The sequence below is a fragment of the Podarcis bocagei genome, assembly GCF_964188305.1.
Source record: "Podarcis bocagei genome assembly, chromosome: 2".
Classification (NCBI taxonomy): domain Eukaryota; kingdom Metazoa; phylum Chordata; class Lepidosauria; order Squamata; family Lacertidae; genus Podarcis; species Podarcis bocagei.
The window spans coordinates 88,712,530-88,740,518 of NC_138126.1; the positions used below are offsets into that span (position 1 = coordinate 88,712,530).

Consider the following 27,989-nt stretch of genomic DNA (forward strand, 5'->3'; position numbering starts at 1 on the left):
CCCTGAAGTAGAAGCCAAGTCCTTTCTACGATCAAGCAACGTTGTAGGACATACAAAATGGATGCATGCCATCTTAGTATTTCAAAAGCCACACTCTATTGTACATAACTTTTCAGTCATGCAGCTGGTTGGTGGCCATTTTGTCAAGTTACCTAAGGAGAGTTCTGACCAAGATATCGAGACCCAAAATGTATCCTTGCAGTGCAACCCTGTGCATGTCTACTCAGAAGTATATCCCACTCAGTTCAATGGGACTCACTTCCCAGTTAGGTATGCTTAGGATTGCATCCTTAGTGTTGCAAATGTTCTCTCCTGGGTGCAGAAATACAAGTAAAATTAGTGAAGAAGTAAGCATAGATTTGTACTAGTAGGTGAAGCAGCCACTACAAGGTATGTTCCTCCTGCGCCACAAAATTAAATGTACCAGGGTGTTCTCTGAGCTTGCCTACGACAAGTGAAAATATACCCCAGCCCACTTGTCAACATGGAGTAACTGCCAATGCTTAATTAGGAGCATTCAGAGCGAAGTGCTCACTATATGCTAGGCTGCTTTTGAGCCCTTTTCATAACAACAACATGTTCAATTTTTGTTACTGATCTCCACATCAGAAGTGGTGGAATCTGAGTGTTGCAACTCTGGCTGTAACATATCCAGCACAGAGTTGGTACTACCCACTAGAACAGTTTATTAAAAATTATAAGAGAGTTATTTCACAAGAGGTAACTAGGGCTGCTTAGTCTCGCTTCCTCCTCACAAAGAAACAGTGGCCTGAGCCCAGGCGACCACTGCTGGCCTTCCCTTAAGAGAAACGGGACTTTCCCCAGACCAGGCCTGCTTCAACTGACCAATGAGTCGACATGATAGCCAGCCCAGCTTAAAAAGCCAGTTAGTCTCCAAGATGTCACAGCATTTGCCATCTTTTTGCTACTAGGGACAACTACTGCTCTGGAGTTTATTCTCTTGGAAATTCATGGGCAGGAGTTTCCACCCTCTTTAAAAAGCTGTAATTCCTTTAAAAAAAAAAAAAAGATTTCCACCCATTGCCTCATTTCACAGTTTGATTTGCTCAAAGGAAGGCCAACCGTTTCCTGAGAGAATTGCAGACTTTGTTTTCTAGTAAGAATAACCAGGAGAGAGATTCTCGCAATGTAATTCAAAGTCGTTATCTTAGACCATACAAATAGAAATGCAGGAAGAGGGAGAGGAGCTTTGCTGCAATCAGGGTAGAACCTAAATGTGCTTGCTTCCCACTTAAATGTACTTCCCTTCTCAAAATGTCCCTATGAACCCGAGGATGGGAGTTCTTCATTATGCACCAGGGGTGTAAACTTGAATAAAACATGGGGGGGGGGGGAGGTAAACCCTGCCCTGCATAATCGATGACATGACTTAGTGTACACACACTATTTGGATTACAATGCCTATCAACTTGCGGGGTGTGTGTGTGTGTGTGGCTACATCAAATATTTTATGGGGGGAGCGAAGGGACCTTGGCCCCTAGGAGTTGGCTCCTCTGCTATGCACCAAATATGACTCGGAAGCATCACTAATGGAGCAGGGGAAAGAAAGAGGCAAAATTTCACACTGTGATTCATTACCTGGTGCTGGGAGGAGAGCTAAGGTCAAAGGCAGCCTTGCATACTGGGTAGCTTCTGGCACTCCTAGGAAAAAAGAACGTGATGCTTTCTCCCTTGGCTTTCCTCTTCCTTCAAAACCTGATTCCCAAACCTTGTGACATTTGAGCCAATTTAGCTGAAGTGGCAGAAAAGGTTGGCATTTCAATCAGCAGTGCTGCTATTTGTTCCACAGACTGGCTGGAAAGTGAATAGTTTGCACATTGCACCCCACGTTTAAACTAAACACCTCAGAGAGAACACTAGGCTTAGGAAACATTGGAGGTATCAGAACTACATTAGACCTGCTTGTATAATTTGGGTTTTTTGCGGGCGGTGGTTGGGTTTGGGTGCGGGGGTGAGAACCTTCCTTGTTCCCTTCATGACTCTGTGCCACTCAAAATATGGAAGGACTGCACTGCCAAACAGATTTGCCGTATACGTTCTCAGTTCAGTAGGCTAGGCTGGTCAAAACCTCCAAGGCAAATAACGGATGGGGAAGGTACATAAGGTCTAGAAGACAGAAAAAGTAGGGAGAGGTATGTCTGAGAGGGAGGGAGGGAAGGGGAGAAAGAGAGAGAAAAAAGAGTAAGGAAAAGGGAGTGTACTGAGAACGGCAGGGGTGGAATTGCCACGCTGTGCAAGACCTGAACATACCTAGGCAAGAGTGGAGGGAAGCCAAGATGACATGAGCACAGCACTGGGGTCCAGTCCCTTCCCTGTTCGCATTTATCATGGCACTAGGATTTTCCCACTCTCTGGTATGAACCTGAGGAAAAGGCTTGACGATGATCAGTCTAAGTTAGAGAGAGCCCTGTCTGGAGAGAACCCGATCTGATGAAGAAAGAGGCAGCACTCTGGGATAAGACCTCCCTGGATCATGGCCTCCATTTGCAAATGGATTTGGTATTTTTTTAAAAAAAAATCTACTAAAATATATATCTAAGAACAATTAATAGCACAACAAGGACAGAGGGAAGGGACGGGGGAGAAAATGCCAGCCAGAACTGCCAATGCAGCAGCAAGACCTCCCCTCTGAGCTCGTACTACCTGTGGCGCCTGAGGAAGCAAGGCCCATGTTTAATAATATATATATATGTATATATATATTTTTAAAGGAGAAGGCACAATGCTCTTTCTCCTCTGCCGAAACAAAAACAAAAACCAACAACGGGTGGGAAGAAATGAAATAAAGGTGGAAAAACGATTCTACAAAAATCAAATTAGGAAATAAAAACCATCGACTGGGGGCGGGGGAAAGAGATGGGCATGTTTTTACTGGAGGCCCTCGGTGGAGGTGCCTGCGTCACCGTCATGGCTGCCCGTCTCAAAGCTGTGCTCCACCCCCATGATGTCTGGCTCCATCTTGCCAGTGTCATTGATGAAGGTGGTGTAAGTGTCGCCCTCGGCCATCAGTAGTTTCAGTTTGGGGATCCAGCTCTTGCGGACAACGCGCCGCGCGTTCGTGCACATATCAGCAGCAATTGCATTCATCTCGCTCTCCTTGAAGTTGGGGGCAAAGTTCTGGCAATAAACTGAGGAAGAGAAGAAGGGCATGAGCCCGGATCAGGGTCGCTATAGCGGCAACTGGGAATCAATATCCTCACAGCTCTTTGCCTCTCGGGAACCCAAACACCAACGCCTGCCCAAGCCAGCAAAGACCCCCGAGATGCTGGTGGAAGCCTGCGATGACTCACAGCACAGTAAATCTTAAAACCACAGCCTGGAGTGAGACAAAGGACCCGCTTCCAGCTCTGTATTTGCTTCCGCTGCTGGAATCGTTACGGATTTGGGTGCTCCAATAGGGTGGAATAGGATATTCTGCCTATTGACCATATGACGCACAGCTAAAATTTCCCACCTCATGCCCTTCAAGAAAGCAGTAATAATATACTCCTAAGCTCCCTCCCCACCACAGAAGGATCTATTAAGGCAGACACTCACACTTCACAGCATGCAGCACCCGGCTGTCGAGGGGTTTCCGGCTAGGGTCGTTGGTGGAGGAGCGGATTCCAGTGCCACAACTGTTGGCAAGGGTGTTCCTGGCAAGCGGTGAGGAAGGGAAAGCATTTAATTCCTTTACCAGCAGCATCTTATTGTTCTCCACCCACCCACCTTTAACTGTCCACTCCTAGCCGTTCCAGCTCCTGCCTCGCCTCTTGCTCTGGCAGGACTCCTCAAGCCCAGAAGTCCTGCCTCAAAAGCAGAAAGAAATGGTGTGGCAAAAAAAGGGGCTGGAAACAGAGCAAAACAGAGCCTTTCCCCCTTTCCTACACACTGGGAGGCTCACTCACCGGTCAAAGAAAGATGCTAGTAGTCGTCTGAGAAGCACTTTGTGTCGTGTCCCAGCACTGACATGACAGTTCATCAGCTGTGCCCGGGTGATGTACACGTTGGTACCTAGGCAGGGAAAAGAGACAAGGCCTGTTGTGAAAACAACAAGCTTTCAACTTGGGTGCAGACCCATAAGCCACCTAATCACTTGTGTGCAGTACCAGATGCTTTCTGGAAGCAACAAGAAACAATTATAATGGGATCCATCCAGCCATTCTCAGCTTCCAACTCCATGTAGAACAACCTTTCTCAACCTGTGGGTCCCCAGATGTTGTTGAACTACAACTCCCATCACTCCTAGCTAGCAAGGCCAGAGCTCAGGGATGATGGGAGTTGTAATCCAACAACATCTGGGGACCCACAGGTTGAGAACTGCTGGTGTAGAACTATGGCAAGCACAAAGTTGGCTAACAGTCATTAACTCCTGGGTGAGTTTGGTTCCATCGTGTAAACACAGCTGCACAAGTGGCTTTTGAGAGCACACAACATCAGCAGGCTTCCAAAAGGAATCCGGTTGGTGACTGTGAGAACAGGATGCTGGACTGGATGGGCCATTGGCCTGATCCAGGCAGGGCCAATTCTAATGCTCTTGCCGACTTTATACGGACATTTTGGGGACGTGCTTGTGGCTAGTAACTTTGGTGAATTGGGGATGTTGGGAAGACAGATTCAAACCAATACCTGAGAAAGAGGAAGTTCACTTCTGTGTGAAAGGAAAGTTTGACTTGCTGGTCTCACTGAGGAGAGTGAGCAACTCACTCCCCTCAGTGCAGACAGAGCAAGTACATTGGCACGTGCAAAGGAAAGGCCAACAGCAGGAACCAAATCCCCCAAGATAGCTCTGAGCGGGATATAGCATGTGCTGGATATGACTTACTTAGCTTGGGTACCAACACAGTTTCTCTCCTTCCTATCCCAGTGCTGGGCACCAGCCTGTAAGAGATGCAGCAGTGCGGGGCGGTGGAATGCCAAAAGCTGGATTAGCTCATAAACAAGATTTACAAACTGATTTCCTGTTTTTCTGGCTTTCTTTCCAATAGTCTTTAGATCAAGAGTTTGAAGTCTTTCCCGCTAATTCGAAACAGTGCTCACGGAGTATGCTTTGTCTAAAGCAATGGGGCATGGCAAGGTCCCCGCCAGCTCCTTTTAACTGATCAGAGAATGCCATGGAACAAAGGTACAAGGGGCTGGAAGCTGGGATGCCCTGGTAGGATCATCTCAAGTCCTAATCAGACTCTGAGGCCATGCGCATGCATAGGGCCCAGTCAATTTCTATGTAACATACACATGCATTACTTCAGGGTGCTATTCAGGCAGCCCCACCCTCTTGACTACTGCTTGCAACCTGCAACCACGAGAGCTGTGGTACCTGATTTACTAGTTGTTGTTTTTAATCTGAGAGAGGAAGCCCCCCTGAAGGATCTTCTAGGCTAACAATCAGGATCACCTTGCTCTTGGGGGTGGGAGAATCTGCCACTTCATTCTGCCAACAAGGCCCTAATCCACCAGACTGGGATTAATTTTAGGAAGCAAGCCAGACTTTTCCTCCTGACTGCAACTGGCTTGAAATCTACATTCTCACTCTCCGCCCCCCCCCCCAACTTGACTCCAACAGGTTGAGGCACCTATCTTACCTGTCACAAGTTCCAGCTTCTCAGCTGGGTCCCCCTCATCGTACAACTTGGGGTGGCACCGGTTCCCAATCTGGTTGATGAGCTCAGCGGGCAGCGAAGCCAAATCCTGCCGCACCCGTATCCGGTTGCGAGACTCGGAGGCCACCTGGTCTGGCAGTGCTTCCACTTTCTCTGCTGGGCGAAAAGGAGAAGGGAGGCGAGGAGGGAAAACACGAAGAAAACGTGTGAAAAGCAAGCAAGGAATGAAGCTTAAAGCTGTGGAATCTCAACAAGTATATACCTGTGTGACATCCCACCACAAACATATATTCTGGAAGAAAATTCTTTTCCTCCTCTCACTATTTCCTCCTCTCACAAGAACAGAAAGCTGTTTGGAAGCTTATGTGTTTTTATCTTTTCAATAAAAGTGAAAGTGGGGAGAGCTCATTGCTGTTGTTGCCACAGGGATCTCCAGTCAGTGAAAAGGGTTAGATCCACACTATTCAATGGGATGCAGGGAGATGAAATGCTGACAGGTGGCAAAAGATCCATAATCCATAAGGCCTGGTTGATTTTATGTTTCTGTTTGCACTGCTCATCTCAAGCAGGAACCTGTCAGGAGCATAGTACATCATATTTATAGGACACTTTCCCGAAGTGCTTTCTAAAAATTCACAGCCATCTTTACAACAACCCCCCTTAGGCAGAATTGTTATAGCCTTATTAAATACTGTGAAGGAGGTCGGTGAGGCTGACAAGAGCAACTTTCTTAAGGCTACATAGAAGGCTTATGTCTGAACTACAATGATACTACAGCTTACACTGCATTTTTACTAATGCTCCTCCTATTATTATTTGATTATATACCGTTTCTCAAAATGGTGTACAAACAACACAAATGATTTTAAACTAGCAAACACAACAAACACACAAATGGAGTAGATCAAAAGTAATGAGTCACCTATCAAATGAAGATTAGAACAGTCCTAAATTGCCTCTGAAAGGATGGCAGGGGGGCAGGCTAAAGGCACAGCCAACGGGAAGGCATTCTAGAATACTAGAACTCAAACAGAGATTTCTTGTGGATGCTGAACATATAAGATGTAAACTTCAGCAGGGCCTCCTCAGTAGATGGGTCATATGTTCCCTGTGATCAGGACTGTGGCTGTTTAAGGCAATAAATTAGCAGCCAGTGACTGCTGGGATAGCTCAGTCAGTACAGCACGAGACTCTTAATCTCAGGATCATGGGTTTGAGCCTCACATTGGGCAAAAGATTCCTGCATTGCAGGGGGTTGGACTAGATGAACCTTGTGGTTCCTTCCAACTCTACGATTGTGTGATTCTATGAAATTCTTAGTATGTTATACAAATATTATACAAGAAGGCCAGCTGAGCAGCAGCAGCAGCAGCAGCAGCATTCTGCCAAAACTTCTGAACAGTCTTCAAGAGTTGACCCATGTAGAATGCATTACAGTAGTCTAGCCCAGGAGTCACTAAGGCATATATGATAGTTCTAGGTCTATGAAGCTTAACCATAAGAGGATTAAAAATGATAATGGGAGGATAAGACTGCAAATGGCTACTAGTCATAATGGCTATGTGTTTCATATGAGAGACAGTATGCTGTGGACCATGAGCAGGACAGTGCTACTGCCCTCTTGCTGTACTTGTAGACTTCACCTAGGCATCTGGTTGGTTTGTGTGAGCACTGACTAGATGGGCTTTGGTCTCATCCATCAGAGCTCTTAAGTTCTTATTAAGTTCCTTGCTACATCTGCTCTTTTCAGTGCACATTTTTGCTGACTAAATCTCAAGAGTCTTGAGTATTTGGCCATGGGAAACTGGACTGGAAAGAGAGACTCAGAAGGCACAAAGACAGCCTTATCCCACACGGACATACAAGGCCATAGTGATGGCTAGAACCCAAGGTAAAAGTCACCCATGGAATTAACCCCTAGAAAACCCAGGCCACCTTTGCTTGCTCCCTCTTTAGAGTCCAGTTTCAAAGCCCTGGCCACTCTCTTCCCTGCAAGCCACACCTCCAAGTCCTGATTCTCAGGCTGTGAGAAATGGAGAATTAAATGACTCTTTAATACAGATACTCTGCCCCAGGGGCAGCTTTCAATATCTCAGGGAGTGCTTCACACAGTAGAGGCAGCTACATGCCATCTAAAATACTTAGCAGTTTTCCACTACTACTTAACATATGGAAAGCAGCAACTTTCTAACACCACAAGAACACCCATGGAAGCAAGATGGGGTGTCAAGGCCAACTGCAGCCCCTTCCGCCGTGTATTGTGTGAAGGGGTGGGTGACAGTGCCCCCACCTCACATTTCACCAGGCAGAAGTGGACACATGATGAATACCATGTACATACTTCTGCTGTGAAACGTGAAGAGGCCCAGAATGAGCCAATCCAACTCCACAGATTCCCCTGGAGAGTGAAAATTCATTTGAGTGGGATGAGAGATGGGGGCCTGCTCAGTGGCTGCACCCAGCTTATCGAATGCCTTGTCCTGTGAAGTGTGGTTGGCACTTAGAATCACAGATTTGTAGGGTTTAAATGGGCCCTACCAACCCCCTACAATGCAGGAATATACAGTCGTCCCATAAAAGTATCGAAATGGCAATGGTATTATCAGCACCATGCTCTAACCAGCTGAGATATCAGACTGCCGCTTCCCCGTTGTTGAAGACTGCTTGAATTCAGCAGACTTCTATTGAACGGCTTTTATATGTTTTGGTTTCAACTGCTGGCCCAGTGTCTTCTGTCAATTTGTTTTATATTGCTGTTTTAATAGAACTGCAGATTTTAAGGTTTTGTGCGTCACTCTGAGAGGCGCTCTTGCACCAGAAGGGTGAGATCTAAATGTTTTAACACACAATTTAAAAACACTCATTTTCTCAGCCTCCAATAACTTTCCCCATAATGTATCTCTGCAATGATTTATTTATTTTTTAAAAAAACCCCAAATCACAGGTGGGCAACTTGAACCAATTCCCTTCCTACAGGTATGAAGCTGAACAGGAATGTTGTCTGTCACCACTCTGCCCTTGCCACTCACCCGTCTGGCCTACATTCATCATGCTGTACATCGTGTACATGTTGCAGATCTGCCGGTACTGCTCGTCAGAGCCCTCCTCGGGAGCGTCCTCCTCCTCGTCTTCCTCATTGTGGTAGGAACTGGGGCTGTCACTAGTGTAGGCACTGGAGGTACCAGGGCTCGTCTGGTCTGATGTGCTGGGGCCACTGACCACGCCTGCCCCTCCACTGCCTCCCGTTAGCGCCCCCTGCTGTTGAGACTGCTGTTGCTGCTGCTGCTGCTGCTGCGCCTGTCGGTTACCCCCGCTCAGCTCCTGCTGCGAGGAGATCTTGGCCATTTTGCGGCTGCCGTTACTGCCGCCTCCACCTCCGCCTCCGCCTCCCCCTTCCTTCTGGCTGCTTTCCCAGAGCCGCTTAACCACAAATGTGCACTGGACAGAGTCCGACTCCTGCTGCTCTGTCTTTACGCGAGAAACCAGGGGCAGGGGGGTGTTGCCGGAGGGCCAGGTGGAGGTCTGGGCCACGGGGCTCTGTGGCTCAGAGGAAGGTGCCTCTTCGGTGTGCAAGCCTTGGGAATCGCAGCTGGGCGAGCTGACCTTCAAGAAGAACTCAGTCCCCTTCTCCATGATCTCCTGGATCTGCAGGAACCCAGCCGTGTACATTAGCAGGAACTGGTCGCCTACGTTCATGCTGAGCCGGCCGGTGTAGCAGAAGCTGAGGATCTGCTGGAAGGACTGGGGCTGCACAGCAGCAGGAAGCTCCACCACAGTGCTCTTGCTGTTGTTGAAAAGGTCCCGGAAGTAGCAGCTGCTGGCCGCCAGCACAGCCCGATGTGCCTTGAAAGCATGCCCCTTCACCACCACCGAGACGTCACAGTACAGGCCCTGCAATCGCTGCTCGTTCAGGCACTCCAGGATGCTGTTACCAAAGTTGGGGATCTCCATCTGGAGAATCTGAGCCATCCTCTCCTTCTCTTCACTTGGGTAGGTGAGCTGCAAAGGGAAGAAGGAGCCAGAGAGGTTGTAGATGGGTCTAGCATGGAAAGGCACATATGAGAAAAGGGGGAACATCGGGGAAAGGGAAGAAAAGGTCATCCATTTCCTTTTACTCCCTGGTAGGTCCCCCTTCATACTGTCTGGTGAAGGAAGGGTTACCTTGAAAAGGTGGCAGAGGGGAAAAAATACGCTGGCCACCCAATCAACTATTTTATGTGCCGTTTCTAGAAATGGCAACATCATTCCATTACAGATCTTTTCCAGCTTACAGTAGTCAGAAGTATTGTGACACACCAAGCGCAAGACTGGCTTAGCAATTTTGGCTAAACTAAGAATGCTATGAAGCCAGGCATAGAGAGGACACATTCCCCATCAGGAGGGAAGTTAAAACAGCCCACATATAAAACAAAGCGAGGCGCAAGTGGAACAAGAAGAGGGTTTGGAATTCTGCATAGTGGACGGGATGGGAACAGGAAATAAAATACAGTGGAACTTCGGTTTTCGAACGTAATCTGTTCTGGAAGACAGTTTTACTTTCAAAATGTTCGAAAACCAAGGATCAATGGGCAGTCGGCAAAATCCATTGAAAAAATGGAAAAACCTGCAGTGGAAGCCGTTCGACCTCTGAGGCATGTTCAAAAACGGAAGCAATTCCTTCTGGGTTTTCGGCGTTTGGGTTCTGAATCGTTCGGCTTCCGAGACGCTTGAAAACCAAGGTTCCACTGTAGCTGCTTTGAAGTCTGTGTTTATGGAATAATTTCATTATGGTTGCATTGATTAAGCATTATTTGTACACACCGCTGGGGGGGGGGTAAAATATCCACCTGAGTGGGGAGTGACTTAATGGAGAGTGGGCGAAGTCTTGAAGACAGGGAAGCCTACTTTCAATAGGAAAATAATCCCTCCTTGCAGAAAACGTCTGGATACCAAGCTTGTGACAGCCTCAGGCCAAAATGTGGATATAAACAAAGATACGTTATTGAATATACAAGTTTCTTTCTTGGCCAGGTAATGTGAGCAGAAGAGGAAGTACCTATGTTATTAAGGTCAGAGAGGTGCAAGCGCTTAGGACAGACGTCTCAGCCAACACTCTTCCCAACCCCATCCTTTTAAAATAAATGCTGCATTAAGTCCACTGACTGACTAGCCCATTAAAAGAAAATGTTATGTTTCCTTAAAGCATGCATCCACCCTGTTGTTATAGCAGACATGTGATGCAACTTCCACAGGTATTGGCCCGTCAACATTTTGCCTTGGAAAAGGCAAAGGAATTCAGTAACTTGAAAAACAGAATTGCACACTCTGCCACAAAGGAAGCCTTTCAGCAGAAGCTACTAGCTAGGCTATTTTGTAAGGCTAAGCTTCAAATAGTTGCTCTTCATATATTCTGAATCATGGATTAGTAGTGATAGAAGGGAAGTCAGAATGCCATTTAAGTCCAGCCTCTTGTGGCAGGAGACTCTCCACATCTAACATGGATCTCAGATTAGCCTTGAACAGTAGCTTGGGGAACCTGCAGCCCACAAGTCTAATTGAGTCTTGCCAGGGGTCCTAATTTGGCCTTCGGGACAGATTTCCCCAAACTAAATCCACCTGCCCTGCACCTGATGTTGTATATGATGTCAGATGTGCAGCCTGTAAAGATGCGACTGAAAAGGAACAACTGGGAGCCTTAAAATTGAGCACCTGATTGTTACTTGGCAAGCGGGGCTTATATTAAGCACCTTTAAAATTCTCTCTAATACAGTATATCATAGAGGACAGTAAACCAGGAATAGAGGGCAAAGATGTGACCAATGAACAGCTCACAAATGTGATTATGGGCTATAACCCTAGTAGCTCACAAACAAAAAACTTGAAATAATAATCCTGGGATTAGAGGCTCAATGAGGGCAAAGCATCGGCACTTGAGGGCTGAAATGTCTCTGTCCTCCAAGAATTTTTGATGAGAGCACTGCTGGTTTTGAAAGAACCTAAAGGTCATTTCGTTCTGTTTCCAGAATCAAACCATCCTCTAAATCCAAACTGACCACAGGGACCAGACAGACTAAATTATACGCCAGTTGCAACTGATCTGAAATTGCATTATTGCTGGCTTTCATTGTTTGCTTTTTTTGCACAGTACTGCTTTTACTGTATTCTTTTATATTTGTAAGTTGCTGTCAACTGTATCAGGAAAGGTGGTGCATATCCAATTAACAAAGTGGGGCTTACATTCCAATATTGACAAATCAAGATGGCTCCAGCAACCTTCGCAAATGGGCACATCTTTCAGTGTGGTTCTGTAGAATATCTACTACTCCATCCTTGGCCGGCCAGTATTCTTTTCACAACTGTGTGTTTGACTTACACAGGACTTTCCCCCTTTCAAAGTACTGTGCTATAAATGAACAACTGGCAAGCTCAAAACCATAAAGAAGAACAAAATTAGGGATGCAATGATTGGGCACCTCCTCGTGCAAGAGAGAAACATGAACAGATGGTATGTGAAGAATACCCAATGACATATACAGTGGTACCTCAGGTACATACACTTCAGGTTACAGACGCTTCAGGTTACAGACTCCGCTAACCCAGAAATAGTACCTCGGGTTAAGAACTTTGCTTCAGGATGAGAACAGAAATTGTGCTCCGGCAGCGCAGCAGCAGCAAGAGGCCCCATTAGCTAAAGTGGTGCTTCAGGTTAAGAACAGTTTCAGGTTAAGAACGGACTTCCAGAACGAATTAAGTACGTAACCAGAGGTACCACTGGATACTGTATGTTAGTGGGCATATATTGTATATTATTATAGACACACATGGATGATGAATGTGCTAGAAGGAGTGATCAACACTGCTTCTACTTGTAGCAGCAACCTACTACCACAAGGGATCATTTGCATATAATAAACCTTTTACAGTCCTGTGGTTATTAGCAATCAGGAAAGACATAACGTGCATAACGTCCTGATTGAATGATCCACCCCTTTTACACTAGCCTGATGCTGATAACACTCAGCAGTTAGCTGTCACAGGTATTATAGCATAACCATGTGAAACTTCAGAACTCGTTTCTCTGATGTTTATTTTCATATTATCAAGCACTGTCCAGATTATGGAAAAGTGACAAGGTTAAAACATAGCTCTTCATTAGCCAGGAAAGGTTTGTGTTTGTTTGTCTAAGCTGGTGAAACATTGCTTGTGTTGGAAGAGACATGCAGACACAAACTATAATGGGAAGTGGCAGCTTTTGCTATTCTGCCCCCCCCCCCCGCCAGCCACATGGGGTAAACAAGCTGCAACCCAGCACTGCTGATCCACAAGCCCAGCGAGGCTTCTCTATTGTCAGCTCTAAGAAGGGACAGAACCCTGAGAGTGAGCGTATGGATCCGTCCCTCCCAGGGCACAGGGAGCTTTGAATCATGGGTATTGTCTGTTTAAGACAAACAGCATGTGTGCTGCAGATAAGAAACACTATGAATTTAAATGAAAGCTTTTGCTAAAAACAGACAAAACAGTCATGTGCTTTTTATTCCTTCACACTTGCCAACTGTGGGGGCAAGTTAATGCTGGGTGGAATGTTAAATACTAAAAATGAATGTACATTTTTACTGAGAAGAGGTGCCCTAGTTAGTTTTAAAATGTGTCTGTCACAATGCGCACTGAGGGAACATATTACTTTGTGAGGCTGCAGAGAGCGAGAGGAGGGGGGGACGGACGCAAGATGAGCTCTGGAGATACTGCACTGTGACTGCTGCTTTTTAAAATCCCCTTGCATGCTAAAGGCTGGGTGCAAAACAGTGCCTGAAATGGCATTTGGAGATGGGATGAGAAGCTCAGGAATCACATTTTACCTCCCATGCAGAGTCACACTGAGTGTCCCACATTACTAGCAGTTTGAAGAACTGCCTATTTTTGAAAAACTGAAAATCTTGCAGATCTGCGTGGCATGGAAATGAAAAATCCCTAGTATGAATTTTATTGAGCTATCCTCCTCAAACACCTACAATTCCCACAGTAGTTTAATAATCAACCCCTCTTTCCCAGGGAACTCTGGAAATTGTAGCTCTTGAGGGGAATAGGGGTTTCCTAACAACTCTAAGCATCCTTAACAAACTGCACATCCCTGGATTTTGGGGGTGAGGGGGGAGCCATAACTGTTTAAAGCGTTAAGACACTGCTTTAAATATATAGTGCAGATGGGGCTGAAAACTGGTTATGTCTAGCTTACATAGGGTTGCCATATTTCATAAAGTAAAAATCAGAACACCACGAAAATTAAAAAACCATGATTTTCCAATTGACTTGCCTAAGATCCAGGACAAAGTGCCGCCTTTCGGAAATCCACCCCCCACCCCCACCTGACAGCAATTCCACTTTTCAAATTCCAGTGACGTCCAGGAAAATCCGGTGGCTTTCAATGGGACTTGAAAGTCCTTATATTTGCTTTACTTATTTATTGGTATTCTGTATAGCCTTTTTAATTGCATGCCATATAAAATAATAAAAAGACACTACGCCATTATTGTGTATGTGAACAGCTTATTTTAGTAGTATGTTTTAAAAGTGGTGGGCGACATCTAACTGTAATGCCCCCACCTGCTCACAGACTTCTGTTTGCACAAATGGGACTTAATATTTCTTCCCTCTGCAGCCCCCTACCCCGGCCCCATTTGGGGGACCCTCGAAAAGATTGGGGGGGTGCAGGGCGACTGCAGGAGGCAGAGCAGAAGGGGGAATCCTATCACACCTGCTGGTCCAATGTATCTTTAAGAGGTTTATTCTGTTTCAGATAGGATATATTGGTTTACATAATAAGACATATTCTGCAATAATTTGAACAATACAAGAATGAGTGTAAGGCTAGTGGAACCCCCAGTGTGGTGCTCATGGACACTATGACAACCTCAGATTGTTTGGACTCACCAAGGCCTTCTTGCCCCTGTCATTTTTGAAAATGGCTTTAACACCCCCCCAAAAAAAATCCCATGGGTGTCCCTTGGACTGGCTGGAAAATATAGGCATTATCAAGGTATTCTACCCTCCTTTTCCTCATAATGCCTTTGGTGTGCCCATTGGAATGCTTTGTCTACCTTTTCATTTAGCTATTCGTCTGAATGTGCATTTTGCCTAACTTTTTGGACTTTTGTTTGTTTGGTGGGGTTGTCTGCTTTTGTTGCCTGGGTTTTATTTGCCTTTGAGGGGGCATGTTGATGATTTGCCTATTTTATTTCGAAGGTTACTGTATTTCTAAGCACCTTAAAAGAGGTAGGGAATATAATTTGGATCCTCGATTTCCAAAATGGTGTGCTGAAAACAAAACACAGGCTTCTCATCACAAGAGCTGAAATGGTAGCAGCTTTTGCTGTCTCTAGCAGAGATCCATCAGAAACTGGAGCCCCCCCCCTGCCCCCCGCTCCTTGGGGAACTGCCCTAGATCATGGAGTTCCTTACTGAAAGCATGCTCAAGCTTTCCTTCCTTCATTTATTTTAGAAAAACTGGAGGTAGAGATTACTTTAGAAGAGTGGAAAGGTATTTCAGAGACATCATCACTCACTGCTGACATTCTATGCTTTAATTCTGAAATGGAACTGCTTCCTTTACTTCCTTCTGAGTAGTTAAATCTACAGTGTATTAATAGTTTAAAATTTAAGCTTGCTGCTATGAAGCTAAACCTTGCCCTAACCTTTATTCTTCAAATTGACAACGAAACTTCCTTATTAGGAGGCAGGAGGAGCGGAGTGAATTGTTAGGACGTATTTGGCTTTGAAGAGATAACGTATTTTTTGCACCATAACAATCACCTTTTTCCTCCAAAAAGTAAGGGGAAATGTCTGTGCGTGTTATGGAGGGAATGCCTACGGGTGGCATGCCTACGGATTTTCCTCCTCTAAAAACTACGTGCGTGTTATGGTCGGGGGGGGGTGTTATAGAGCGAAAAATACGGTAGTTTCTACTCTAGAAAATTTCACACCACAAAATATGTGTATCAGGCACTCAAACTCGACAGTGTAGTAGTTCTGATATTTTATAGCTTCTGTGTTAACTCTGTACGACTGAGTCATTGATTCAGCAAGGCTGTATCACTTAGCTGGAAAAACATACTCAGTCAACTTCTGTTTTAAACCTATCATTATGCTTTTTTCAAGACAGATGAATTACCTTAAGTTTGCATCTTTTAGCGAACAGAATTGAACCATACTGTATTCTCTTCAGTGCTGGTGTATATATAAGTATTACTTTATGGGTTTTAAAAAATCAAAGTAATGTATAAGTTCTTGTACATTATTAGTTCTAGTACAATCTGAACTCTTGTGCCCCAAATAAGAACTCTGTAGTTGCTTGCCTTTAAGCATGGAACACATTTGTTTTGGGGTTTTGTATTACCTGTATGGAGATATGAATTTACTAAATGAAATACATATTTTATTTTTTAAATAGCAGCTCCGCCCCCCCAAAAAAACCTGGAACCAGGGTTAACCATTCCTTAACTGTGCTATTTTCCTCATCAAACTCTCCCTCTTTCAAAGCTATCTGACTAGATTAGGAAAAAATAAAACCTTTAAGGCTCTAAATTATCCACTTACTGAACTCCCATGTCATGACTCTTGCTTTTTAACTGCTATCCCAAAACAGAGGCCTACAGACAGTTTCTTACCACAGCTTTTGCATACAGGAGGTCCCAGTGAATTCCTATCCTTGAATTTAAAAGGTTAGCTACAATAGAGGTAGACTCTACAGCTTCAATTCGGAGGGCTTATCTCCAGTCTCAACACTGTGGTGCTTAGCTCTGAAATAGGAGATAAAAGATCCCGCTGACTTTTTTTTCAGATGTCTTTTCTAAAGGGCAGGCAGAGGGATTTTAAAAATCTCTCAATCAGGAGAAAAATGCTGTATCAGCTCTTTAGAGATTCCTCTCTACAGAACAAAGATCTCCTGATCTGATTGGGAGATAAAAGTTTCCAGGGCTAGAGGGGCCATTTCTTGTGAGTTGCTGGACCAGATTCGGGCCATGGGTTAGCCATCCTTCTTGCAGAGTTTCAGGTGCTCACTGATTATTAACTACTAGGCCCACTCTGACAAATGGTTGCCATCTATAGTACTGGAGAATTGTGTATGTGTGTGTTTCTTCAACTGAGGGGTCAAAGTTAATCAACTTATCATTTGCTAGGGCTCAACTAGCAGCTGTTAAGCAGGACTAACTCACAACTCATCCTTCAGTATAAGAAATCTCTCTCTCTCTCTCATTATTCTAACGTCACTCAGGAAGCCTCTGCTCTTATGTACCTTCGTGCTAGCCACCTGGTTTAGACATCTGATACCTCCCCATTCTTCAGAAGGGAAGGTGCAACAGAGCCAGTGGACCAGAGAGGATTTATATACTAAAGCAAGAGTGAACTATGGAATAAAAGACCCAGGGGCTGCCAGGGGGAAACCCCTATGATTCTTCTTCCAGTGTGACCAAGGATCCCTCATGCCTAGCAGTGCTCAGATATCAAGACAGTCTGCAGGAATGTAGGATTAAAATCTGTGTGTGGTTAGGCAAAAGTCTATCCCGTTAACTGGAGTAATTTAATTGGAAATATGTGGGAGAAGGCAATGTTAAAGTTAAAACAGCTTAGAGTTCAAGAATGGGGAACTCTGGCTTTCCATGTCCTTTCCAATAAATTGCCTATGGAAGACCTTCATTTTGGGAGTGAGGTTTCTAAAGGATTTTAAAAGGTGAGACATTGATCTTTCTGAATTTGCACAGAGCAACTGCCTCCTTTCTTCCCCTCTCCCTTCCTCCAAGGAGCTTGGGTTGGCATACGTGGTCCCCCCCACCCCTACTTTTATTCTCACAAGTTCAGTATTAGAAACTGTGATAGAAAATCTAGGAGCCAAATGGCTTATGGGACCTGGGTTGTGGGCGCCGAAACAGAATGCCTAGTCACCATGGGTGGGTCAGCAACACTTTTTATTTTTATTATTTTGATAGTCATAAACTAATGCGCAATTCACATAGGTTACACATAGTTAATATCACATTCTTAGCGGAAATTATTAATACATGTTTAATTTGTTTACAATAAAAATATTGGTACCATGGTTCAGTTTTCATAACACTCTACTCTTTATTGTTAAACACCTTAACATATTGACTGTCCTTAACATATACTTCGAGGCTTCAAAGCACATACATTTCAGTAATCCCTGAGTGTCAGCCAGGTGCAAAAAATGACACCCAGATTTTTTGAGGTGCTCGCAAATGGAGAATCTTTAGGCACAAAATGCACCTGATGCCCTGCTAATTTCAAACCCCTATCCTGCAAAATAGATTAGGCTGAGAAATAGTGATTGGCCCAAAGTCACCCAGTGACTTTTGTGGCAAAGCGGGGATTTGAATCCACGTCTGCCCAGTCTAATCCCAACGCACTAGGCACTGCACTGGCTCTCACCTTGCTTAGTAACGGCCCTGTGACTCCCATGTTGAGAGTCCCACATTGTTAACCTTCAGCCAGTCACTGAAATAGAGAAATGAAGGCTAAATCTCAGTGATATTTCCTATCTAGAAAGCAAATAGTTTGGGGCAAAAATCAGTGGCATATCAGTCTGAAATGATTGAAGAGAAGGCTGAGTGTGTCTTGTATCACAGCCTCTCCAGTATGTTATTCTGCTCTGTGCTATGGCAGCAAAGCACTTATCCACCAAGGAAGTCCCTATGGGAACATGACTCTGCTCTCAGAGTAATCCAGTGTTAGCAAGCACATTAATGAGGCTTCAGTTACTCAGCCATGGTTTGTGGAACTATTCACATTCACCTAGTATTTTTATGAGCTAACACATTTCACTTCTCTCATTTCTATGGATACACTTATCAGAAAAAATATGATTTCCCCCATCAGTTTCACTGCCTGGCTCTCACAAAAGCAAGTTCACTTTTGCCCCCAGGAGATCTCAAAGTTGCCTTGCAAGCAGAGACCATCTCTCTCTCTCTCTCTCTCTCTTTCTCTCTCTCTCTCGCTTTCTTTTTGGAGTAATTTAGTGAGCAAAAGGCCAATTAAGATATAGCTCAACTGACAGCCTTAACATCAAGTCCTGGGCCTGGATGCTAGCAAACCAAAGTAAAAGTAAGTCAGAGAGCAGTTTCACATAGGCTTATCACACATGTTAACAACTCAAGGGCAGGAAACCCATTAACATGCTTCTGCTGGGATTGGGAATGGGAGGCAAGGTGTGGGAGTACCGTGGGACTCATAACACAGCAGCTTCCCACAATTCCTCATTAACCCCCAACAATATCATGGAATCAAATGACCAAAGCTTCCATCAATTAAGAGTTTCTGCTCAATAAAGCAGGATAGCTTCTGTTGATACCAAATTCCTTACTCCTTTGGAGTTGTGTGTTGTGAAATGTACCCAAGGGTTAGGCCCATAGCAAAGATTATAACCAGATGTTCAGTCTTGCAGATAGGTACCAACTGCTTACAGCCTACAAGAGGTCTGATCAGCCTGTGTCCTTGGGTGGCTTGAGTAGCAAGTCTGGCAAGTTATTTCCAGAAATGACTTGCCTTAAATGAAGTAGCTGTAAAGAGTGAACACAGAGCCTCCATATTCAGAGCCAGTATCTCTCTAGTTTACCAGGTACTAGGGGACAAACTTCAGAGGAAGGCTCTCTCCACGATGCCCTGCTTTGAGCTTTGTGATCTCTGTTGGAGGCAAGAAACTGGACTAGATAATCATGTGCTCTAACTGAACTCTTAACTTAGGAGTAGTGAACTCATAAATTAGAAAATGCATGAATAAATTTTTTTTTAAAGGAGTAGTGAACTCAGTGGTACTATTTCTAAGTAAGCACTAAAAGGATTGGGCCATGCAGATTAACAAGGAAAGGCATTTTCTCATGAAACCCAATGCTTCTGCTAAAGAAGCGCTCTAAGAACATTGAGCAATTTAGTAACCTCAGAAAGTTATTGCCATGTATATGAGGGATTGCAAGCCTGCTGGCACTTGGGCTGGTCTCTTCGTTATGCAGGCAGCGTAAATCACAGAACTTTTTGTGTTTGGATACTTTAGTGACAGTGACCATAGCACAACTCAAGAAGAAGAGTATTTTTGCTTCTGTCTCCCAGGCTTAGAAGTTACTATTTAAGATTGTTAATTTCCTTGTTACTGACAGAACACACACAGAGATGCTGTAAGTTATTTAAGAGGATAAGGCAAGTAGATGTTAAATTTTGTAATGTGAGAGCACCAGACTTCACCCCCTGCCCCCAAATGATGCTAACTTCAGCCATGGTTGGCAAAAGATAATTCAACAGCCCTTAATATTTCCTAGCTTCTTCCTGTCCCAAGTTTCTTTCTGTGTATATAAAACCCAAGTCTGTCACAGCAACAACATAAGATCTCCCTTGACTACACAACCTTTGTGAGTATAAAACAAATGCCTCACTGTTTCACCGACACAACACTCTTCTACCTTTCTTCCTTTCTTTCTGGCAAAGCCAACAGGAACCAAATTAATGCGTAGGACTTTGAGGCTTCCTTTTACACTTGAATCAATACAGGAACCAAAGTAGTAGAAGCAAAGAACCTGGGGAAAAAACCAACCAGCAGCAGACCTGGTGACTGAACTGCCTCTTGCCTTATTTGTTTATACGTAGACAACTTGACCTGTGCCCATGAGCTCATACTGAGACATTATAGGGCCACTCAGAGGCTTCACTCTATTAATGTTCTTCATCCAAGACTCCAAACACACCTGCATCCTCATTGTATTCTTAAGATCATCCTTCTTCCAGACAGACTCATCCACCAAGGACAAACTATGGTAGCTGGGTATTGCCAGGTTTAAATGCTTGGGAGGATGGCAGGATATACAAGTAAGTTTACAAAAGTTACTATTGCACAATTATTATCATTTATTATCCTACATATCCATGCTGGCCATGGAGGAAAAGAGTCCTCCTCTACGACCAACATCAAAACTCAGGCTACTAACCTCTCAGCAGTTCAGGTTTATTTTTTTATTAAAAAAAAAGTCGACAAGATCCTTCTCTCATTCATCACCCAATGAGTTTCCTTGTTGGCCACACAGGGAGGGAAAACTCTGCCAGCCTCTTTGAAATTCCTTCTTGCCTAAGAAGTCTGTATGAGATGTGTATATTCCATCACAGGGAAGTCACAAACATCTCCTAAAGTAAATAATCTAGTTTTTCTTCCCTGTCAAATTCCAATATTCCTCCTCTCTCTCTTTTTGTTTGTTCATCAGGGAACACAGCCAACTTCCATGATCCATGTTTTACCTCAAACTATTTTCTTACATTAAAAAAACTCTCCTACTCTTGCATAACCATACTATTCATATGTTACAGCAGAATTCTTCTAAGTGTCTAGGCTAGGGCAAATGTACACATGACCATCTTGGGTGTGCCCAAAATCTGCTACAGGGAACATTAACTGCTCAGCTTATTAATAAGGAACCTGCTCTTGTATTCTTTTCAGCCTTCAGCAATTTCAGGACTACGGACTCTTTCAGCAAAATGACACACTACCCCGATCATCTTAGATGGCATCTGCCTACCGGTATATTTCTATCACTCATAAATTGCTCTTGTCCTCTTTTGAACTTACTTATATGTTGGCTCTTTGTCCTGTGTCTGTAGCAAAGCAGTATCACAGGGCAACTGTACCGTGGGGGTAGGGCAGTTGTGTTAATTTAATAAGTGAATCTATCAGTTATTATAAGTGAAAGAACAAAACAGATTTTCCAATCTAGCTGTGATTTGCAGAAATGACTCATATTCTCACCTAGGTGTTGGTTATCTGTTCCAAAGCTCTCAGTAGGTTTACTTTCTTCTCATGTGAAAGGCCTTCTATACTCTGCCCACCCCTGCATCTTTTCCAGTTCCACAATTTTAAGATGAAACGGCCAAAACTGAAAATCATATTCAACGTACAAATGCATCTGCAATTTATTTTGGTAACATGCATCATTATATAACCATATTAACACATTAAGCTCTCTCTGCCAGCACTTGGCCCTACAGCCACTGAATAGGACAATACCCCAGGCTCAGTTAGGGTTGCCATCAGATATGCCTCCTTACAATAGAGCGTCACATCCCCAAAGATCACAATGGATGCCGGAGCCCGCTAATCTGGAGCACTGCAATTTCATAGAACTAGGGATTTAAATTCAACACCAAACCAACAATTTATTGCTTTGACTATCAGAAAATTTTCAATGAAAATGAACAGAACACACAAGCCCCTCTAGACTCATTACAGTTCAGGTAATAAGGTTCTAACTAAAAACTACAACACCAACAACAACACTGCAATGATACATGCAGTTGCCACAACCAGAATTTACCATGTATATATGAAACCAATAACTGGGAGAGTTTTTATACATTTTGGATTTGTCCTCGATACCCTGCCCTCTGTCTGGAAAGCAGGAGGCAGGACAGAGACTGAAACTTTACAGGTCAGTGGAGGAAATAGGCAGGGAGAGGAAGAAATGTATGTGCACTGCAAAATGCTTCCCCCATGGTTCAGCACTGCAGCAGTCTGTGTCCCTATTAAAGAGGTCAAACCCCGATCTTTCTAACCTTTGACCTATGGGTCAGGATGCAAATAGTTGTTGATTAAACAGTAAGATCCCTGGCAAACAGGCTACTTCTGTGATAATTAGGCTTAAAGGGACCCAGACAGCAAGTACATAGTCCAGCAGCCTCCCAGTGTCCTTATTCTCCATGAGACAATAAAGAGGGAATCCAGAAACATGGGGCTGGATGGGTGGAAACCACCAAGAGAACATAATTCTTAAAAGGAATCAATTCACTCCTGTTACATCTCTTAGGATAAATAATCCAGATCACCAAGTGTTTTGCCTGTGTATCCGCCCCACTCCTGCACAGTTTTTCTATCCAGTATGTGTAACCATACAGAGTTAAGAACAGGATCCAATACTGCACTGCTGAACATCTCCACATATGTAAATGACAAGTAAGTTTTCATACATGAACTGAAACTGAACCAGTTGGTTCAGGTCTGCTGAACCAGTTACTCAATCTTCACCTGCTTGAACCAGAACGCTCTGTCACAGATGAACAAGAGTTAAAAGCCAAAGCATGCAGGGAGGTGAGGTCGAGGAGAGCAAGGCAGCAGTTTGACCCCCTGCAGCCCCATGCAGAACAGATAAATGGCCAATCTCCTGGACACAAGAACCACCAACTCAAAGTGCCTCCGTCTTCTAGAATTCCAGCTTATCTTTTTGGCCCTCATCCACTCCACCACTGTACCCACAGAAGGCTCCAGATGATGATGATGATTCTATATTACCCTTCATCTGAGGATCACAGGGAGGTTTACAGTATAAAAACACAAAAATACATAACATAATAACAAACAAAAAATAACCCCTTCCCACAGTTTAAAAGGCATAATTAACCAAAGAACTGAGAGAAGAGGAATTTGTTCACCTGGCCCCTAAAGATATGTAATGAAGGTGTCAAGTGAGCCTCCCTGGGGAGAGCATTCCACAAAGTGGAAGGTCGGCTCACAAAAGGGCTGTTCTCCTCGTGTTGCCACCCTCTGGACTTGCGGAGGATGCATATGAAGAAGAGCCTCCAGTGATGATTGCAGGGTCTGGGTCGATTCATATGGGGAGAGTCAGTTCTTGAGGTGCTGGGGTCCTGAGCCGTTTAAGGGTATATAGATCAAAACCAGCACTTTTGAATTGGGCCCAGAAACTAATTGGCAGCAAGTGCTCAAGTCATTTTGCCCCAGTGAGCAACCTAGCTGCTGAATTCTGCACCAGCTGAAGTTTCTGAACCATCTTCAGAGGCATCCCCACATATAACATGCCGCAGTAATCTAACCTAGAGGTCACCAGAGAATAGACAGCACAAGTTAGGCTATTCTTGTCCTGAGAGGGGTGCAGCTGGGCCACCAGCCAAAGCTGTTGGAAGGCATTCTGTGCCACAGAAGCTACCTGGCCTCAAGCAACAGCAACGGATCCAGAAGTACCTCTAAGCTGCATACCCACTTCAAAGGGAGAGTAACTCCATCAAGATCAGGCAACCTCCCATCTATCTGGCCTAGGGAACCACCCACTAACAGTGCCTCTGTCTTATCTGGATTGAGCTTCCGTTATTGGCTCTCATCCAGTCCATTAGCAAGGCAAGACAACGGTCCAACACCTCCACTGCCACACCTGCAGATGTGTCATCAGCATATCAGCTCACAATATACTCCAAAACTTTGGATGACCCCACTCAGTGGTTTCATGTAGATGTTGAACAGCATGGGGGATAAAATCAAACTCTGAGGAACCCCACACTGAAGGCTCCACAGGGGCAAAAAGCACTCCCCAAGTATCACCCTCTGGAAATTACTATCCAAGTAGGATTGGAACCACTGCAAAGCGGTGCTTACCTCCCCTAACTTGGACAGCTGCTCCAGAAGGATACCATGCAAAGCTTCTACTGACATAGATGTTATGGAGAAGTAGAGCTACAAGTCATTAGTATAGTGATGGCATGACTTCACAGGGTTTCTGCCAAGCTCAGGGAAGATAAGCTCAAATCTGCAAGTAGAACTATACTGCGGTCAGCCCTCACTGAGTTAACAGTGCCATCTCTCCTCAGTGTCACCTTTCCTCATTGCTGAAGAGGGTGCAAGAAGGATGGTTCCTTAATTCATCTATGACTGTCATGCCCCAGGGAGTAAATCTTTTGACAAGAATATATTTGGAATAATAGCTGATATTTTGTGCCATCTGATCATCCCAGACTCAGCATTAGCCCTCCTGTCCAACCCCTTAGAACAGAAGAGCTCAGTGCTACACATGGATCTTAAAATCTTTCTGCTGATAGTGGCATAAATGGAAGTTGCACAGCACTTGGCCTCTCAAATCAGATTTACAATTAAGGGGTATATATCAAAGGCACAGCAGACAGTTTTCTCTGAGAAACTGACCCAACACTGCAACTCAGCAGGGGTCAGACTCACCAAGACCATCTCACTGACACCTGTCTGCCATACATAATATGAATGGGGTTTCTGAAAAATATGATCTCCCTACTGATTCATCAGGAGGGCTAGTGAGTCTGCTGGAGCTCAACCAACACCTGTTTAAATGATTGTGTAAGTCATAATAATTTTGTAAAATGACCACTTCTGTACTCCAATTGTTTGTTTATTGTTTGTGATGCTCATGTTTATTTTAATTTATGTATATGGGAAAAAATAAAATAGATCCAAAGCAGCAATCCTGTGAACATTTACTTTGAAGCCCCATGTAACTTGGCAAGATTTACTTCTGAATAGACAGACATGCAGCTGTTCTACAAGAGTCTGTTATCTGTTTGTGCAGAACTTATTAGAAGCAGAACTTGGTTTGGACTGTGGCTTGCTCTAAACAACACTAAACAACACTGCTAACTATAATACACAGCTTCAAGTACCAGTAAGGTAATCTTTGGAGGAGAGTTCCATTGTCTGTGCACTATCTCCCTCCCATTAGTCAGACCTCAGTTGTGACAGAATATTCTTATTGAAGCCTTAATCTATATAAGATGTTATTGCAATTTACAGCAGGACCTAACTTTTAGAGCCCCTTCTGAGGAGCTCAGTTAACAATGTATACAATGCCATATACCTGTGGTCTTCCTCTTTTCAGAGCCAATTTTACTGCAAAGTTGTCATGCACTATTTTTGAATAGCTCGCCTGCTTATGAAAAATAACACTACAACTCTTTTCTGTTATGAAGTCACAAGTTGACAAGACAACAATTGTATCCTCTGGTAGAATAAACTTGGCACTTAGAAAGGCCAAATTGGAATCCAGTGAGAGAGAGAGAGAGAAAAGCAAAGACTTAAGAAAACAAATAACATATGGTGAGCTATTCAGTGGCAACTTGTTTACAATGTTCATTTATCAGGAACATACTGCACCACCTCCACAAGTATATTCAAGAGAACAAAAACTATCCTCAAGTCAGAGCCACACTGTGACCTTCTCCTTCCCTTACCACGTGCATAAGGAGTTAACCTAAGTAAAATACTCATAATCCCACCCCTTCCAAAACAACCATTGAAAACTTTAATTTCCCACCCGCCACCCTAGGAAGTTGTAAACCAAGTCTATGTTTGGGAGTAAACTCCCATTAATCTCAGCGAGAGAGTAATACTGCAATTTCCGAGTGAACGTGCACCCAAAACAGTTAATAATCCCCCCATTCCCAGCCTGGTCTCTTCAAGCCAGTATCGATCTTAACTTTTGCTGCCCCACAAGTGAAAGTTTCTGAAGTTTCGTTTCTCGAACTTTTTTCCTGACCCCCCCCCCCCATTTTTAAACTCTGAAAGGTCCCATTGCAGGAAAAGGAACATTTTGCCCCCTCCCCACCTCCTCCCCCCCCCGCTGGAAGAAGAGGAGGAGGAGGAGGAGGAGGAGGAAGGGAAGCGCCCCTCCTCCTCTCTTCTCCCCTGCCGCTTTCTTTCCGCGCCCCTTCCCCCACCGTGGCCCAAAAGCATCCTCCGAAAGCCACCGAATTCCGGGTTTCCAAGCCAACCGCCCGGCCAGGCCTTCTTCGCCTGGCAATGCCAAGGGGCTCCCACTCGAAACTTCTCCCTCGAGGGTGGCCCCGCCGCTGCGCCCTTCCTCTAGGCGGCCGGGCCCGGGGGGGAGCGAGACGAGGAGGAGCAGGACAAAGCCCCCGCAGGGAACGTCGGGGGATTTCGGACAGGCCTGCGGAGAGGGGAAGCCCGCGCCCTCCCTCCCGGCCAGCCAGCCTGTGCGGAGGAGAAGGCGCAGGCCGGGGAGAGGCAGCGAGCGCCACCACGTTGCCTGTGAGGTCCGGGGAGGAGGAGGACGAAGGCGGGTGGGGGGTTAGGGGGACATCCCCCCCCAAACACACACACTTTGCTAAGGGGTCACCGACTGCAGGGAGGCCTAGCATGGGAGCCCAGGGGCGCAGCTCCTCTCTCCCTCCACACCCCGAAGGCAGGCGCAAAGGTCCTCCTTTGGGGTCTGGTTTGGGGTGCAACGGAGGGAGGGGGACGGAGGGAGGGTGGGGGAAAGAGAGAGACGGGGAGGGCTGCTAAGGGGGGGCCTCTCCCACCCGGGGGGGAATCGGCACAGGCAACAGCTGCTATTTTAAGGATCCCCTTTCCCGCCGCCCCCCTTGGGCGAACCCGTCAGGTTAGAAGGCTGCTTGGCGAGGGCGAGGAAAGTTTAAACACCCGGGATAATGGGGGGAGGGGTGCATGCATTGGAAGGAGGGTGGCGGGTGGGTGCCCCGACTTAACAGAGTGGGGCGGGGGGCGACCCTGGAGTGGTGAGGTCTCCTGGAAGGGAGGGGGGCGACGTGGCTCTCACCTGCGCAAAGAGAAGGGGGGGAGAGGAGATGTCGCTCAATGGAGGGGCTCTGCTCCCCTAGCCCTCCAAGCAGCACTAGCAGCAGCCATTCATTGTCAGCCTAGGCAGGCTCAGCAGAGAGCCGAGCTGGTGGATGGAGCAGCCTGCGAGCCGCTGTAGTGCTCTGCCCAGCCAAGCCAGGCCTCCGTCTCTGCGCTCCCACAGGCCTTGCTAGCGGAGCTCCGAGCCAGCTCCTGCTCCCTCCCTCCCTCGCCCCTCCTCTCCCTTTGCCTTGGAACTGGGAAATATTTGCTTCTGAACTTGCCAGCCAGCCTGACTTTGTTCCCCGAGAGTTGGAAGCGAGTGATCTCCCTGGAGCTGGCAGGAGAAGCTCTGTATTTAACCCAGGGAAGTAAACGTTCCAATCCGAGGATCCGCAATTAAAATAAATAAAATTTAAGGAAAGGGTTTCAGGATGACGGGCGGAATCATCCCCGATTTGTGCCTAGAGGCGCATAAATTTCACCAAGTTTGGTTCTTGTCTCCAAACTCCTCCGACGAATGAAAACAAAAGGGAGCTAGCTTTTCTCTTCCCGCACCGTTTGCCCGGAATTAATTCTCAAGTCAACTACATACAGCGTGAGTCACACAGAAGTTTCCCAAAAACCTGAGTCAAGTCATTCACTTTATCCTGACTGAAACAAAATCAAGCTTTTAGAAATCCTCAAATCCAAAAGACTCGTCATTAAACGGAGTTGAATAACAATAAAAAGTTCAGGCTTGAGTCTTGGAACGGGGAACAAAATGTTAAAGGCACCTAGCAACTCCCCAAAGCCAACACTGGGATGAACTCAGACAATTGACAGAAAAAAAGGAGTTGGAAATGATGTTATATTCCGTACGAACATCTTTCAATACAAAAGAGCACTTTTTCATGTTTTGAAGACATTCTCATAATTTTCTGATACAGAACTGAGCATTTAAAATTGCCTATTCATTTCCTCCACCCTGAATTCCCAGGGGCACAAACACAGTTGATGAAGCCAGTCCTCTGTTCTCATGC

General features: G+C 45.2%; 1 protein-coding gene across 5 annotated transcripts; it reads right to left on the reverse strand.

The window, feature by feature from the left end:
* Positions 1 to 1,022: 1,022 nt before the first annotated feature.
* On the reverse strand, positions 1,023 to 27,989 carry NACC1 (nucleus accumbens associated 1). Of its 5 annotated transcripts, none has more exons than XM_081184819.1 (6): positions 26,948 to 27,989; positions 8,630 to 9,599; positions 5,583 to 5,756; positions 3,909 to 4,038; positions 3,559 to 3,656; positions 1,023 to 3,149 (listed from the first exon to the last, which is right to left on the reverse strand). In XM_081184819.1, the coding sequence occupies exons 2-6, from the start codon at positions 9,567 to 9,569 to the stop codon at positions 2,890 to 2,892; spliced, it is 1,602 nt and encodes a 533-aa protein (XP_081040945.1). In that variant the 5' UTR covers positions 9,570 to 9,599; positions 26,948 to 27,989; the 3' UTR covers positions 1,023 to 2,889. The 5 variants fall into 5 exon arrangements, with proteins under 5 accessions (XP_081040945.1, XP_081040941.1, XP_081040942.1 ...); XM_081184815.1 differs by lacking the exon at positions 26,948 to 27,989 and adding an exon at positions 26,088 to 26,552; XM_081184816.1 differs by lacking the exon at positions 26,948 to 27,989 and adding an exon at positions 26,088 to 26,549 and having other exon boundaries at positions 5,583 to 5,753.